At 41.9% G+C, this 17,394-nt stretch overlaps 1 protein-coding gene across 4 annotated transcripts in view; it reads left to right on the top strand.

The window, feature by feature from the left end:
• The window catches only part of AFF1 (ALF transcription elongation factor 1), a 196,489-nt gene that overhangs the window by 90,903 nt on the left and 88,192 nt on the right, over positions 1–17,394 (top strand). For all 4 annotated transcript variants that reach the window (XM_079774786.1, XM_079774788.1, XM_079774785.1 and 1 more), the window contains 2 exons: positions 9,617–9,737; positions 10,114–11,040. In XM_079774786.1, the coding sequence (XP_079630912.1) occupies positions 9,617–9,737; positions 10,114–11,040 (1,048 nt within the window). The remainder of the gene's footprint in view (positions 1–9,616; positions 9,738–10,113; positions 11,041–17,394) is intronic.

The raw sequence follows: 17,394 nt of genomic DNA, 5'->3' as shown, positions 1-17,394 counted from the left end.
CATCCATGTTTTTCTCTCTCTTTCTTCCACTCTCCCTAAAAATCAATGGAAAAATATCCTCAGGCGAGGATTAACAAAAAAATAAAATAAAAATTAAAAGACAAAACTTGCAGCTTGCTTGTCTACATTATTTTTTTAATTTATCTTTATTGTTGAAAGTATTACAGATGTCCCCTCCTCCCCTGTTAACCCCCTCTATCCCACTCCCTCCGTCCCCCCTAACCCCCGCTCCCGCACTATTGTCTGTGTCCATGGGTTATGCATATATGCATATACGTTCATTGGTTAATCTCTTCCCACCTCCCTACATTCTTTGTTAGTCTGTGACCACAGCTTTCTGTAATGATACAGATTTCACCTACCTTAGTATTTATAGATATGTGGTATGGTCCTTCAGGGTCAGGCCCGCTGCGTGTGCGTTAAGGATGGCCTGGTGATGTGTCCAGTGCTCTGGCTGATCCCACTACAGACCAGACTTGCAGGGGAAGAGCCAACAGCTTCTGCCCGTGTTTCTGGTTGGTGCCAAGTGAGCAGTCCAACAGAGAAGGCGGTCAGAGGTAGCTTTGATCACCAGGGACCCTTATAACTAAAGGGGGAGACATAAATAACTAGTCAGGTGGCAGATTTATCTCTAATGAGCCTGTTGCCACTATAAGGGGTAATTTCTGTATGTCCTTTCAAGTAACTGCCAGTAAGTACTTGTCAGCATTTTAGGGAACACTTCTGAGGGACTGGATTTTCTGGAATTTGTCAGTAACATTATGTTCTCATTTCAAGTTACATTAAAAACAAATATTTTTATTAACTCGTAGCTACAGATTGTCAAAGCCTTGAGGTCAAGAGTGATTTTTTTCACTGGTGTACTTTGTGTAATTGTGTCACTTGCATGTTGGCCTTCCTCTGTCAGCACTAGGTTTTTATTCTTAAAATGTGTTTGGACAGTAAGGGACTTGATGTACTGCACATGGGAATGCATTAGCTCATTGGACTGCTTTCCCTCATCCTACTTCGTGGCTGTGTATCCCTACCCACACATTTCCCCCCTCCCCTTTAAGATCAGTTGATGAGGAGGACAGGTTCTTGTGCTTTTCCATCTAGAGGCTAAAAATGCCTCTCAACATATATTTCTATGACCTAGTAAGAGAAACAAAATGGGTTATAGTGAGACTTCTATTAAAAGACAGTAGCGGCTGGTGTTTAAACTTTGGAAGGTAGTCTCTGATGCACTGTTTCATGCAGGTGGGTCAAAAGTTATTATTTAGTAATGACCTAATACTGAGTCCAGGGTCCAAAATCAGTTTCCAGAGGTTCCAGTGAGAGTTACTCCGAAATGAATAACATCGCATATTTCTCTACCTCTGATATTGATGATGTTATATGTATATGAGGCTTTTTGTTTGTTTTTAATTGGAACTTTTAACTACACAGATAATAAATGAAGGCTTTTCTGTGTGAAAAGGTTAAAACAGAATGTTTAAACAAAGCACTCCCTAAAGCACCACACAACTACCAACCTCCTCCAACCCTAATCAGGTACTCCTTGATAGAGTTTTGTAAAGTGTATCCTTTCAGACCTTTGCTCCATAGTAATATGCAATCATTAGTGCCTGGCAGGTTCATTTTGAAAGGTAATTAACACATCTCTTGTTAGAATTTACGCCACATAGAGAAAGTTTGCCCAGGTAGAGTCTGTTTCAATTTAAAACTCATAGTATGCCTTTCAGGTATGTAAAATATCTTAAAGATTGATCTAAGTTTGCAAAACGGAGTCAAATCTGACTATTTCAGTGTTATAATGAGGCTGAGGTCTGAGACAAGCAGAAGTGAGCAGCAGAGCAAGCTGTCACTTTGAGGCGATCCCCTGGGAGCTCCTCCAGGAAGGCAGCTGTGACAGGGTGGTATTTTGTCATTTGACTTGGCTGGTATTTATTTTCTAAATAAAATCAGACAGTGTGTTAGGGTTAAGTCACTGAGTTTTCCCCCTTTATATTGTGTGTGTTGGGTGATGGGGGAAGTCATGAGGATAAAGTCATTGGAAGATTTAGCTGAGTGATTTGTATTATGAGAAGGCCTGTTGTGAATTCTTTCCAGGGAGGGAGAAGTTCTTCATGTTTTTGAAGCAGCATTTCTCTGCCTTCAGACATAGAGCCACTTTGACTTCTTCTGTTTCAATTGTATTTATGAGTCATGCAGTCTAATGACAAAAACTAACTTTGTGCTTTGAAGTACATTGACATTTTTTCATAAAACCCACGGGTGAAAAATGTTCTCTGGATGTTAGGTTGTAGGAATAGAGGAACATGGACACAAAAGGCCAGAAGATGGAGTTAAAAAGCCCACAGGAGTGGCTTCCAAAATAAAAAAGTCACTTGCGCAACCAGTACGAACCCAAGCCTGCTGTCCTTTTGCGACACTCCTGTCACCACTCTCTAACCAGGGTTGCCCAACTTTTGTGAAAGCGTGCAAGTTTTATGTTTTGCTCTCTCCTTTGTATGTTCAGATCAGAATGGCCTAGTGCCGTGGTCAGCAAACTGCGGCTCGCGAGCCACATGCTGCTCTTTGGCCCCTTGAGTGTGGCTCTTCCACAAAATACCACGGCCTGGGCGAGTCTATTTTGAAGAAGTGGCGTTAGAAGAAGTTTAAGTTTAAAAAATTTGGCTCTTAAAAGAAATTTCAATCGTTGTACTGTTGATATTTGGCTCTGTTGACTAATGAGTTTGCCAACCACTGGCCTAGTGCCTCTAAAACAATAAAAAAAAAAGACTCATTCTTGTCCATAATTAATGTGCACTGATGATTTTAAGATTCTCCCCTGCCAATGTCTCTTCCATGCTTCCGAAGATAAATACACAGGAGAAATCACACGCTGTCCTCCAAGAGAGAATTAAATATGTGTGAGTGTACACACACACACACACACACACACACACACACATATATATACACTTATTTTAGACATAAACTTTTAAATGTGAGTTCTAGAGAGACTTGGTCACATCTATCAGAGAAAGGTCTGTGTGAAGTGACCAGTCAAGGGTGATAAATGGGTAGTCAGCTGCGCACAGCCTGCCCTGTGGGCCAGAGTTGCCATGGAAGCGCCAGTGGCATTCGGCGATCCTGCGTGGCTAACCTAGATTAGTCCATGGGCTCCAGCCTGAAGAAGGTGCTTCAGGTGCTTACAGCTTAAGGGTCACAAAGTCAGGATGCTGCCCACATCGCAAGCCCAATGCAGGCCTTCCTGTTACTGTCTTCTCCTCCCTCTGCATGGGTTCTTTCCTTTTTAGTGCAAGGGGCAGAGAAAGGGGAGGCCCACTCTCACTAATCTTTTCAGAGCTCTGATTCTTCACCTTACCACAGTGTTTTCACACATCCTCCCAGAGCATTTGAAAAGCCCCAGTAAATGATCCCTGACAGGTCCCAGCATGGGGCTGACGAAATGACTGCATTCAGGGGCTGAATGGGCAGCTCTGAATTCCTCAGGAGTTTCACCACCTCTCTGAACGCGAGAGCACGCTGGCATGTTTTAGATTTCCAGGCTCCTGTGCTGAGTTACAGAGGGGTGGCATTCCGTCTTCAAAGACATCTGTGGTGCAGTCCACCTTAGTAATGGCGTGGGCATTTGTGTTCTGCAGGGTGAGATGAGTCTCACATGCCACTGCTCTCACCAGGCACTGGAAACTGAAGTCTGTGGTGTCCCCCCTCAGTCTTTCTAGTTCACTTCTTTAAAAAAATGTGGTAGAAGTGGTTTGATGCATTTTGCAGAGATCTTTTTGATGCATTAGTGTTGAACTTTGCAGATGGTGGACAGTTAGTAGTATATGATATTCTCTAAAAGTATTTTCTGTGGTCAGACTTTGCACCCTCCCTTGGGTCACACCAACACGTGAACTTGTTTTGTATGTAGCCTGCTGCTGCAAATCACCACGTGAACTGATGTTTTTGCTCCCCAAGTGGGGACTCCTGGGCTGACCAGAAAGCTGGCATTGAGGCCCTAGGAACATGGCCTTTGTCAGCCAGCCAGACATAATGGGAGCAGAGCCCAGTATCGGGCATATAATGGCTACTTTGGTGCAAGTTTATTTACAGCCTGTCCTTGAAAGAAACTAATGTCAAGAGCCCCTTTGCACATTAGAAATGACTTGTGAATTCAGAGGTTGTTATGGAGTCATTGACCTCATCTGTACATTTTTAAAAAGACTAAAATAAGCATTGTAAGGTCCTGGCTATGTTGCTCAGTTGATTAGAGAATTGTCCCAATACACCAAGGTTGCAGGTTCCTTTCTCGGTCAGGGCATATACAAGAATCAACCAATAAATAAGTGGAAAAACAAATCCCATCATTCTCCCTCCCTCCCTCTTTCCCTCCTTTCCTCTCTTCCTCCCGCCCTCCTTCCTCTCTCTCTAAAATGGATAAATGAAAAAAATTAAGGATTGTAGCATAGTTTTTGTAAGTTGATAAGCAACTTCATGGTGTTGGCCATCCCTCTTATTGAGGTCCTTAGGCAAGGACAGACCTGTGTAGATACATTTAACCAAACATATCTTTTATGCTCTGCGATTGCTCCACTGGCAAGGATACTACCTGGATTGTGGCTGTGTGCCTCTTTGAGACTAAGGATCATAAGGAATTACGAGTGATTGTGAGTTACCACACTTTAGCACGCCTTCTTTGTCGTTGCTTTATTTTGCGCAGCCTGAAAACTCTTTGCACACCACGGTTGAGAACATAAGCTTTGGTGCCAGGCAAACCTGCCTTTGAATTTTTAGATTTACCATCTATTTCCAGATTAATCTGAGCTGTGTTTTTTTTTTTACCTGGGAAATGGAGTTAATAATCCCCCTTTCACAGAGTCCTAGAAATTAAGTAGGACACATTTGATGTGCCTAAATCAGGGCCAGCTGAATAACAGATGCTAAGTGGTGGCAGTCTTGGCCAGGCCGCTGCTGTCATCATTGCTATGGTGTTTTGGTAAGCCTAAAGTGAAACACACAGCCCAGAAAGAGGGTATTCTCTTGTAGTTCTCAGAATCACCTAGAAACTTGTTCAACATCAGATCTACTGACTCAGAAACTTTGGGGGTGGGTCTCTGCAGTCCATGTTTTAACAAGCCCCCTGGTTGATTCTGAGGTGCACTAAAGGTCGATAACCTCTTATCTAATGCAGTGAGTGCTCTGTGGGACTTGTAACTCACTATGTTCCATGTGGGACATTGAGAGAGAGGGTCTGACAAGGCTGATAATGGTGAGAGCAAGAATGCATTTTTTCCTCCACACCAGGGGGGAAAAAAAGCCTTTAATTAAATGAAGCAGTAGTCAACTTGTAATTATTCAATGGTAATTACAGAGTCTGTGAATCGTGTAGGACATTTACTGCTTCCTAAAATCCCCCATTTAAAAATTTTCCATCCACCTTCTCCCTGCTTGCACCTTGTTTTAAAAACAATGATGTGTATGTAGAGGTTGAACAATGGTTTACTCATGCTGTGAATTGTGGTCATGTTTTTTAAAATTTATGTTTCCCCTGATTTCAAAATGGAACTAAAAAAAAAAAAGGAAAATACTCATGAATGTATTTGCCTAGTCATTTTACCAAACCATTTCTTAAACCATTGCAAACTTGGAAATAAGTAAAAGCCCAATAAATCCGAAAACTACCCGGGACAACTGGCAAAACCCTGTTAGAAGGAGAAGTTAGGCAACCCAGAAGAAAGAGCTCACAGCCTACCTTATATAGTCCCGGGATCTGTGGACGGCACTTCCTGTTCTGCCTTCCTCTGCCTGCCCAGGAGGAGCCTTGGGGAGTGAGGCCAATAGGGAGTTGCCCATCAGTGTGGGTGAGAGTGAGTTTCTCTCAAAGTCTAGGCTTCAGAAAACTCATCCTACCAGTGACACTCATGTTCTCTTTACTCACCTGACTACTTTTGGGTTTTTCAGTTGAAGGGGAATGGTGAATAAAGAAAAAAAATAGGTTCAATGTCTGTTTAAAAATTGGCATAGTATTTATTACGTCTACTAATAAAATCCTGGTATGGGTTAAATGTTTTTGTTTTTGTCTTTTTATATTTTTATTGATTTCAGAGAGGAAGGGAGAGGGAGAGAGACAGACAGAAACATCAATGATGAGAGAGAATCATTGATCACCTGTCTCCTGCACGCCCTCAACTGGGGATCGAACCCACCACCTGGCATGTGCCCTTGACCAGAATCAAACCCGGGACCCTTGAGTCCACAGGCCAAAAGCTCTATCCAGTGAGCCAAGCCACTTAGGGCTAAATGCTTTTTTAAACAAATGAAGTAAAACCTTAATTAACCAGAATCCTTAATTTAACAGGACTTCCTCCCTGTGGGAGGCATGATTTTTGAATCACATAGCAAGAAAGCCAGTGTTAGAAATTTTGTAAAATTGGGGTTTTCTCATTATTTCTGTAGCAGTTTTTATTATTTTAGAATGGAAATGTAGAAGTGCATTAGGAACTGATGCTGATTGATTTAGAAATAGTTTAGTAATTTTTAAATCAGTGTAGCTTTTCTTAAAAGATGTGTGTGTGTGGACGTGGCAGGAAAATTAATTGAGGAACCCGAGCAGCCTGATGGTTGAGGTACTTGCTTTTCAATCTGGAACTGAGAATTTTGCCATTTGGGGTTCCCTTTTCTGAGACAAAAGTAGCAGTTACTCAGACGTGGGAAAAACTCTACTTTATAAAGCAGAAGCAAACTGTGTGAACACTCACAAGTGAATAAAGCTTCAGGGACTACACTGTTGTAACCAGCATAGTCTGGAAAGGGGGGCAAAGCTGATGCCTTGGGATCTGGTCCACTACAGGGAGCTTTGGGAAAGAAGCTTGGAGGTCAGGTTGCTCAGAGACAGTTTCATGCCCCACCCTGCCCTGCAAACAAATAGGCTGAAAAGCAAGTTTGAAGGAAAAAAAGAAGTTATTTCCTGATCAGCCCTCTTACTTGGCTGCCATGGTTGTGTGTTAATGTTACATAATTTTTGAGCCAACAAGAGTAATTACCAAAATCATAAAATAATTGTAAGGAATTCTTGAATGGTCATCATGCCCATTGTGCTATTATCCCCCAGAAGCAAGTCTGTGTGACGCACGTAAGATTTCTGACTATTAAAGGCTACTCGCTGTAGCCAATTTCTGGTTGAATTTCTCCTGAACCTTTTCACTATATTGTTCACTTTATAGTTTTAAGAGTTTTCTTAAAATCTTATATTAAGCTATCCATCATCTAGGCAAAGTTTTTTGTGTCTTTTTGTTTTTTCCTAATTGATTTTAGAGAGGAGGGGAGAAAGAAAGAAACATCAATGTGAGAGAAACATCGATTTGTTGCCTTCCATATGTACTCCGACAAGGGATTGAACCCTCCTCCAACGGGATGCCACTCCAGCCAACTGAGCCAATACTGTTCAGGGCTAGGCAAAGTTTTTGATATGATTGTCTAAGCAGATAATTATTTACCACACACCAGTGAATTCATCCAGGTAGCTTAGCCTCTCCTTACCTTCAGATTGTCTTCCAGAGTGAATTTTGTTTTGTTTTGTTAATCCTCACCCAATGATATTTTTTCCATTGATTTTTAGAGAAAATGGAAGGGAGGTAGGGAGGGAGGGAGGCAGGGGAGGAGAAAGAGAAATATTGATGTGAGAGAGACACATAGATTGGTTGCCTTCCGTACATACCCCGACAGGGGCAGAGTTCAAACCTGCAACCCAGGTACATGCCCTAGACCAGGAATCAAACCTGAGATCCTTCCATGTGAGGGCTGATGCTCTATCCACTGGGCAACACTGGCCAGGGCCAGGGTGAATATTTAAAAAAAATCCTCAGTGGATTTGAGGGAGCCTTTAGAGCAGGTGACATTGGAATCACTCCCAGAGATTTTTTTGGTAGCTGAAAATTGGGAGTGTGGGTGCACAGTTGAGAGAGGCAGAGGAAATGTGTGTAATTAGAAGTTCAGGATGTTACTGAGGAGCCAGGGCATAGATTGGTGTGACTAGAATATAGAGGTGGTTTGCAGGAGAATCATACTTCCTAGCTAAGCTGGTCTTGGAAGAATTGGTGGTCTTTCAGTAAAAGGGGGTTTTGTGATAGAGATTAGAGCAAGAGGCTCATCTTTAGAGGGTATGTTTGGGGAATACTGCCAAGTGGGGTGCACGTGGCAGACCTGCTACAAGAGAGTGGGATAATTTCTAGAGTAGATCTGTACTAGACTATGGGGGGATTTTCTTGCCCAAGTAAGGATTTAGAGTTTATTCTGCCCTGGCCGGGTAGCTCACTTGGTTGGAGCATCATCCTGATACACCAAGATTGCACATACAAGAATCAATCAATGAATGCCTAAAAAAGTGGAGTAATAAATTGATGTTTTTCTCTCTTTCTTCCTCCCCTTCTCTCTCTCTCAAATCAATCAATAAAAAATAATAGTTTATTCTGCAGTAGTAAAGAGCCATCAAATGCTTATTGTTTTAAAATATGGATAGTGACATGAGAACCAGGGCCATCTTTAGGATTTCTTTCCATGAGACAAGGCTAAATTAGAGGGACAAGATGTGAAGGACGCAGGAAGACCAGTAAGTAAGCTCTTTCTGGTCAGAGGAAATAAGAGAAGTTATGAGAGAGCAGAGAGACCAGGATATAGGGTCAGGGAGTGTGTCTGACATCACGGCTAGAATTTCTAAAGGTACATAATATTGACAAGACAACTGAATATTTTCCTACTTATTTATTCAAGTAATGTTGGGGGGAAAGATTCAGTAGATACCTAGAAGCAAAGTTGTTCTTATTTTCCTTGTTCTCATATCTCACATGTGTGGGTTGGCGGGAGTAGCTTGTGTTGCTGACATGGGGCAGGCCCACTTTTGGTTTGGGTGCTAGCTAAAACTACAATTTTTGGTTTCCATCTTTGTGTTTTGCTTGTTAGAGAATGCTTTTTAACCTTTTGGTGCCAGGGCTCATGATTCAGGGTCCATTTTTATGTGGTTTAAATAGGGCAATTGGATGATAAGACTTCTCAGTAGGTCTAAAATTGCATTTTCCCATCCTTGGCATTTGAAATGAGAAATAAAAATGATCTCGAGTTTACATGCCAGAACACTCAGTAGAATAGGCTGAGTATAAAGTAAATGCTGTTTTGGGTGCCTGGTAATCTTTTAATTACAAAATGAGCCTTTTGATTTTAATCTTCCAAAATGTGCAATACTGATCCAGGAAAACAACTTTTTTAAAGTTCACATCCTGCTGATTCTTTCAGATGAAAAGCTTCCACCTCTACTCCATAGTTTGCAAGCTGAAAGTAAAAATATCATTAATCTTGTCCCAGCTCCACCACTGCCTATAAAAGACTCGGGTTTGGAGTCAGTCCTGAGCCACGAAGGCAGTCGCCCAGAGTGAATGCTTAGGTTTCTGGAGCCAGAACTGAGGCTGGAGGGCCACAGCCCGTTAACTGAGCCTTAGTTCAGGAGTGACTTATGCTTTCTTAACATCATCTTTCCTGTCATCGCTTCTTCTTGACTTAGCTTGCCTCCCTCAAACATGTACATATGCATAACACAACGCGGATACTGGTAAATTTTACTGTTTTTGTTCTTTTGTGACATCTGAAACAGCTTGTACAATGAAGACAGAAACCTGCTTCGAATTAGAGAGAAGGAAAGACGCAACCAGGAAGCTCACCAAGAGAAAGAGGCATTTTCTGAAAAGATTCCCCTTTTTGGAGAGCCCTACAAGGTATTTATTGTATGCTAGAAAGTCTAATTTATCATCATATTTAACTCTGTGATGAGAGGGAGACTGAACAAGGGCCATGACTCTGAAAATAAGATAATTTATCCTAGGGATTATTTCTGAAAACAAATATGAAAATTCCCTGAACTTTGTTAGTCAAAATTGCCCAAGTTTGTGGTTTCCTTTTGTAATGTTAGTCTTCCATATGTAGTAATATTTGTCCACGACAGGCTTCTCAACAAGGCGTTAGTTTGCATTGCACGTTAAATTCTATGTTGCACATTAAATGGAGGCATTATGTAACATGGCTTATTAAATGTTGGGTTTTCTTAGATTTTCCCCCGCCAGTATCTAACTTTGCTGTTTTCTTTTTTTTCAGACAGAAAAAGGCGATGAGCTATCTAGTCGAATACAGAACATGCTGGGCAACTATGAAGAAGTAAAGGAGTTACTCAGTACCAAGTCTCTCACTCATCACTTGGATGCTTCTGAAAGTAGGCCGGGAAAGCAGAGGTACCCTTTGTTTCCTGAGAAGGGGAGCGGCGTTCCACCGCACTCCTTCCACCCCCGTGTCCATCACCAGCCTGGGAGCACTCCTGCCTCTGGACCACTTCCTGTTGGAAACATGAGCCACAATCAGAAGGTGACACAGCCAAGAATGGAACCAATGCCAAGTCTTCATGTGAAAAGCTATGGCGCCCCGGACAGCCAGCACCTGGCCCAAGATCGCCTTGGTCAGGAGGGGTACAGCTCTAGTCATCGAAGAAACGGTGACCGCAGAGCCGAAGGAGACCACTGTGCTTCGACGGCAGACTCGGCTCCAGAGAGGGAGCTTTCTCCCCTCCTCTCCTCTTTGCCTTCTCCATTACCCCCTTTGTCACCTCTACATTCCAACCAGCAAACTCTTCCCAGGACGCAAGGAAGCAGCAAGGTTCACAGCAGTAACAATAACAACAATAAAGGCTGCTGCCACGCCAAATCTCCCAAGGACCTGGCAGTGAAGATCCGGGACAAAGAGACCCCTAAGGACAGTTTAATGGCAGTCTCCAGCCTTGGAGTGGCCCCTCCCCAGCCACCTTCTCAGTCTTTCCCCCCACCTTCCCTCCCCTCAAAGAGCGTTGCAATGCAGCAGAAGCCCACGGCTTATGTCCGGCCCATGGACGGTCAAGATCAGGCTCCTAGTGAGTCTCCCGAACTGAAACCACTGCCGGAGGATTACCGGCAACAGACCTTTGAAAAAACCGACTTAAAAGTGCCTGCCAAAGCTAAGCTCACCAAGCTGAAAATGCCTTCTCAGTCAGTTGAGGTGAGTGGAATTTCATATCTGGGCCACTGTCCGTGTGCAGAGAGGTTTTAGATGGAAGTTCTGGAGAGTTGGGGGCGGGGTGTCAGTAGCTTTTGAATAAGGAAATTCCTTTTTGCCCTTAGGATATTGTTGACCTACCAGAAATTCAGGTCTAAGATGGAATACTGATTGGCAGATACTGAAATGTGATTTGCAGAGATTAAAAAAAAATCGTTTTATTGAGCCACAATTTACATGCAATAAAATATAGAGATCATGAGAGTGCGGTTCGCTATGTTTTGGAAAGTGTGTACACCTGTATAACCCAATAATGTAGAGGACATTTCTAATATGAGAAAATTTCATAGAATGATTTGGGCCATGTTGCTTTTGTTTTTGTTTGTTTGTTGTTGATTTGTTTCAGGGAACACTGGCTGCTTTAGCACTGTAAAGAAAATAAATTTTTTTGTTTCCTCAGCCCCAGTTAGTTTTTCTTGAGGTCAAAACCATTAAAAAAAAGTCAAAACAAGGCCAAAATGTTGAAAGCAAAGCATTACTTTTTAAAGGTTTGTTCCTTGTAAATTGTTAAGAAACTTTGAAACTAAAGTTCTGTTCTAATGTATTTACTACCTAAGAAAGAAAAGGGGGATGTGTGGTGACATTAGAGTGAGTTGCAAATATAAACAGAATGTTTTTCAACTATGGCTTTTTCAAGTAGCCAAAATACTGTACCTTTTTAAACAAAGAAAAAGTTCCCCTTTCTGCCCTCCCCCACTGGTAAATGGCAGCATTGTGTTTGAATGAGGTGAGTCAGAGAACACATCCCATCACTGAAATTCTAAATTAGTGCTAGTGACTCCAAAATCCAGATCAAGAGAGTAAAGTAAGTGTTTGAAGTGAATTTTTTAAAGTTTATCTGTTAAAGCCTGTGGTTTTGTTACATCTATTGGATAAACATTTTAATGTGCATATCCATTGCTCAAAGTGTGTACCTAGATGGCAGTCTTACATAGTGCTAGAAGGTAAAATTCCTAAAGGTTAAAAAACAGATTCCAGGATCCTTAGCTGGAAAGATAACCCTTATCTTTAAGGAGAAAAAGCTGTTCCTGGGTTTAGAATAGGTTAGGGTTCTGTCTGCAGTTTGCTCTTGAGCGCTAGTGTCTCCAGACGTCTTCTGAATGGGACTTGTTTGGTGGCTGAGGGAAAATGAGAAAGGGGCGAATAAAGCAAATGGTAGAAATGACCAAGTTGGCAGAACCCTGCCTTTAACTCCAACTTATGAAGATTCACCAGAATGAGCCATTTATTGCACATTTTTGTGCTATGATGGGATTTAGGTGAAGGGCGCCAGAATGGAGGCAGGGAAAGATAAAGCAAGGTCCTCCCTCCTCAAAAGGAGGGCCAGTCAGCCTGCCTCATAATTAAGACAGTAAATAACTTAATGGGATTTGCTTTGTTTTATTTGTTAAGTAGGATCTGTTCTATTTTCCTAGTTAAGCGTGCGCGCGCGCGCGCACACACACACACACACACACACACACACACGGGGACAATTTAACATTCATTCTTAAAAAAAAAATCTAGGTAACTAAAAATGGCTTTAAAACAATTTTAAGATAAAATAGCAAATATTTGCATTGTCCACCAAATGCCCAACCAAAAGGCTTTAAGTGCAGGGTAGGATGCCAAAAAAGTACTCGTCTCTGCCCAGGAGACAGAGTACAATTGAGTACAGACTATCTGCTACTAGGTGCTGGAGCAAGTTTCAAGTGTCAGCCGAAAGACAGCAACTCCTGTAAATTCAGCAGTAGGCTTCCCAGTAGCCTTTCAGGAAAGAGGATCCTAGTTTACTTCTTGCTTTCTTGGTAAAAAAAAAAAAAAAAGATAAGCTGAGTTGAGATTTCTCCAAGGTCTTATTTCATACATAATTTCAAATACGGACTATGTTAGATGGCTTTTGCATATTTTCTGAGTGGACATTTGAAATGAACAAAATCCTTCATAAGCTTGGTGATTGGAAAATGGGGTTTTCTTTGCACAAGTGCATGTGCTATCAACAATTGAGTAGAGATAAACTTTTCATCTTTGGCCTTGTTTGCAGTCAGCATTCATTTTAATTCTGCGGCACTCTCTGGTTTCTGCTCAGGGTTCTCTTGTCAGTGGCAGCTTCAGTGCCAGCCCCCTGGGAGGCCTTAGGCAGTGCTGATTGGGGGGTGAAACTGAGGGCTCAGGCAGATGGAGGGCTCAGGATGTCCTTTGTGAGGAGAATGAGGAGCCAAGAGCTTGAATGAAAGGGAAGTAAGTGTGTGATGCAGGGATATTGGTACTTTTCTGGCTAGGTTTTGGATTTGATTTAGCTTTTTAAACTAAAATCTCACATTTCACATACTTAGCATTAATTTTCTGTTCACACACCCAGTTAAAGGTATATTTTTAAGAAAATGTAGGTTGAATTTAAAAATCTCAAATTTACTATTCTGTGACTCCAAGGAAAGCATAGAGATGGGGGACTAAAAACAGGAAGTTAAACACAAAACAAGTGAACTCTGAATATAGAACCAGAATATTAGCAATATCCCGGACTCTCTGTGGTATTGGGACCAAAGGCCAGAATGAGCGGCAGAAGAGGAAGTTGGCTGTTGGTAGAGCTGTGAAGAGGGGTTGGGTAATAAGTGGTTTTTCTTTATTTGCTTAGTTTGTCCAAGGCAAGTCAGAGGAGGTTTTCTTTCTCCGTTTTCTGAATGGGGGGCGGGGGGGGGGGGTGTTGTGGTTTGCTTCACTGCTCTCCCTTCCCCACTGTTTTCTTGAAACAGTGTTTTAAAAAGTGAGCCGAAATGGAAAAGTCATCCGGTCTCTCTGATGTGCCTTTAGACGCAAGCCACATGAGTGTGGTTCCCTCCACTACTTTACACTACTTTCTGTCCTTTCACTTCATGGGAAATACATGGTTTGTATATTTTAGTTGGTTTTCCTAAAAAAATGATGCTTTTCTGGGATAAGTCATTCTTACATTTAAAACTTAATCTTCCCTAAAATCCTAGAGGAAAAAAATTATCAAAAGGTCAATATTCTGACTACATAGAGGCCTGGCCTGCAGGAGTCTGCAACTCGGTTTTCTCTGGGTGTGTCAGTTTAGTTTTGTGTCAACTGGAAGATGTAGAGCAGCTTAACATGACCCATTTGAGGGCAAAGCCAGTGCTGGCTGGTCTCATGCGGGTAACTCCCAGCCTTAGAATTGCACATCAGACATTGCCCTGCCCACGTGGAAGGTTGAGAATCCTTTGTATTTTCCTTTTCTGCCTAAAGGTAACAAAAGAAAGTCAGAGAAAACCACGGCATTCCTGTGTGAGTGTTCTGGAAGGGAGGGAGTGCTGAGAGATACGGGACTTATGAAATAAGCATTTTATTGAAAGGGAGAAATGGAATAAGCCGAGGTATAGCTATTAAATTATATACTGGACTTAGACTATTAGAATTGTAAAGATAAACCTACAGCCCTTTCATTTTGCAAATAAGGCCCAGGAGGGTGAGGCAACTTCATTTTGCTAAACTTTATAGTTAATAGTAGCAGAGCCAGAGCTAGAACTCCCAGTTCTGTGATCTTTGTACTTTTACTTGTCAGCTATGACTGGAAACCACTGGAGGATTTTGAGCAGGGGAGTGATGTTTTTTAAAAGATCATTCTGGTTCCTTGGTGGAGAATGACTTGGAGGGACAAGAGTGGGCAGAAAACAGGGAGAACAGTTAGGGCTGAGCAGTGATGACGGTGGCTTGGAGTTAGGATGGTGGTAGTGGACATAGTGAGAAGTGGACAAGTTCCAGATATGTTTGGCAGGGAACCGATAAGGGCTTTGTGATTGATTGGAGATGGGAAAGGGCCTGAGGTCTCAGGGACAGTAAGGCATCAAGTGAGGCTCTTAGATTATTTATTTATTTATTTGAAAGGTATGGATGGTGGGATACTACTAGCTACTTGGGATGGAGTTGACTTGGGTGGAACAGGGTTGGAATAGACCATGTATTAAGTTTTTGAGATGCCGTTATATATTCTGGTCAGACTTGGCAGTTGGCAATCATAAGTAGTAGACCAGCTCAGAGAAAATGTTAAGACTGGAAATAATAAATTCGGGATGTGTTTGCATGTATGTAGTTAAGGCTTTGGGTGGAAAGAAGTGACCTGTTAGGTCTTCAGAAGCAAAAAGTGGAGATCATCTGGGAAGCTTGAGAATCTGTCCATTAGTGGAAATTACAGGCTTCTGTTTTGTTTTTGTTTGTTTGTTTGTTTTAGGGTTTGAAGTATACATGGCAGTGGTATAATTAGTCTTAATTTATGTCCCAAATAACTCACTGGAATATAGTAGAATTTACTATCAATTTGCCATTGCTTATATGGTCCTACTCTGTTCTGATCCACATGAATCTGACTTTGAGTCCTAGTGGTCTCTGATTTCCACAAAGTATTGCTCTTTTCCTTGTGACCTTTCAGGACATCATTGAGGAATGTTTTCAGCTACCAAATGCTTCTACCTGAATTCCAAGACTGAAGTGTCATCTGCAGCCGGGAATTCCTTGTTGGACCACTTTGACTCATGGCAGCTCTTAAATGGAGCCTTCTGTTTTCAGCCCAGCAGTGTGAAATAATCCACAGTGGGAAACTGTGATAGTGATTCACTTTGCATTTAGGTGCACACACAATCTTCCCTACTTCCATATTTAGCTCTTTTATTATCCTAAACCTCGAAAGAGGAACTGTCCTATTATGAAATGATCTAACCCTGCAGGCAGCTAACTTTTGGTCTGTCAGTGGTGTGTATCCTGCTGGTGCAACAATCAAAATACAATTTGAAGCCCCACTGTCTTCCATATACATCGTCAATTCAGCAACTTTTAACTCAGATAATCTTGAGTACCTACTGTTGGCCAGGCCTAGTGCTGGGGACAGGGGTATAGTGGTGAGCAAAGCCAGGTGGTTCTGGTCCTGTTGGACCTTAACTATCTAGTTAGCAACTGACATTATTCAAATAACCGCTCTGATCAATGTGTAAGAACTTGGACAAGTGCTATAAAGGAATTTACACAGACAAAAGATTGATAAAGGGTACTGTGACTTAACTAAAGGAGGTCAGAGAATTCTCTGAGGAAGTTCTGTTTGAGACATGAACATTGAGAAGAAGTAACGAAAATGAGGGCTTGTCTTGACCGCCCGCACTGCTATGACAAAATACCATGTACTAGGTGTCAATGAACAATGGAAATTTATTTCTCACAGTTCTGCAGGCTGGAAGTCCAAGATCAAGGCACCAGAATGGCCATGTTCTCTTGAGGGGACCCTTTTTCTGGTTTTTAGCTGGTGCCTTCTCATTGTGCCTTCAGATGGGAGAAGGGGTAGGGATCTCTCTGGAACTTCTTTTACACGCACTAAACCCAGTAAGGATGACTCGACCCTCATGACTTAAGCATTTCTCCAAAGCCCCACCTCTGACTATTATTACTTTTGCAGTTTAGGATTTCAACATGAACATAAATATTCATACCATAGCATGCATAGCCGGTGTGTTAGGGGTTAAGCAACATCAGTGTTGCAAGCAGAGGTAACAGTATGTGCCAGTGGCTTACACCACGTGATGTACAGATACCTTTACAACAAGTCCTCTTGGGTTATAAGCCCAGTACTATAGATCAAAGGGAAATTTTGTATTAATTCTGGAACTTGGCAGCACATCATAATCACCTGGGGAAGCCTGTTAAAAATACAAACTGGTAAAAAATAAAAATTCCCTAGGAGACTGATTTGGCAGGTATACAGTAGGCTCAGGGTTCTGTATCTGATTCTCCTGAGATTTGTTCTAGAGCCTGGAAATAAAACTGTTCCAGAAGAGCTGATAACAGGCCACAAGGAGTGAGATAAGGGCCCCTTCCCAGTGGGCCTCGGGCCAAGGATTGCACGAAATTGATGGGGCTTTTGTCCTAAGTTGGACATGAGAGTAGCTTTTGGGAAAAAACCAAGGGAGTAGGACCCCAAACAACACTATTCTCTTTCTCCACAGTTTATGGTTTCCTTTCTTGTGCCCCCAATATTTCTATGTTCACGGGAAAGTAAGATCCTGATACAGCCTTATCTAGCTTTCCTCCATTTTCTAAAAATGTTTTTAGTATATTCATTATAATAGCACATTTAAATTAGATTCCATGAGCTAGCTCATAATTTGGCCAGACCTACATGACTTACATGTTTTGTTAGGAAAATTATAGCAAGGTTATTTGTGTACACAATTAGCTGATGCTGAGTGACTAAAACAGAATACTTCCAGTCTATGAGAAATATTGAATAGTAAGTAGCTTGTATTTGCTTAGAGGCTGGCTAAATTTTTGACC

Source organism: Cnephaeus nilssonii, assembly GCF_951640355.1.
Source record: "Cnephaeus nilssonii genome assembly, chromosome: 1".
Classification (NCBI taxonomy): Eukaryota; Metazoa; Chordata; class Mammalia; order Chiroptera; family Vespertilionidae; genus Cnephaeus; species Cnephaeus nilssonii.
Note: the sequence above shows the minus strand (reverse complement) of the source record. Positions and strands in the feature narration are given on the sequence as shown.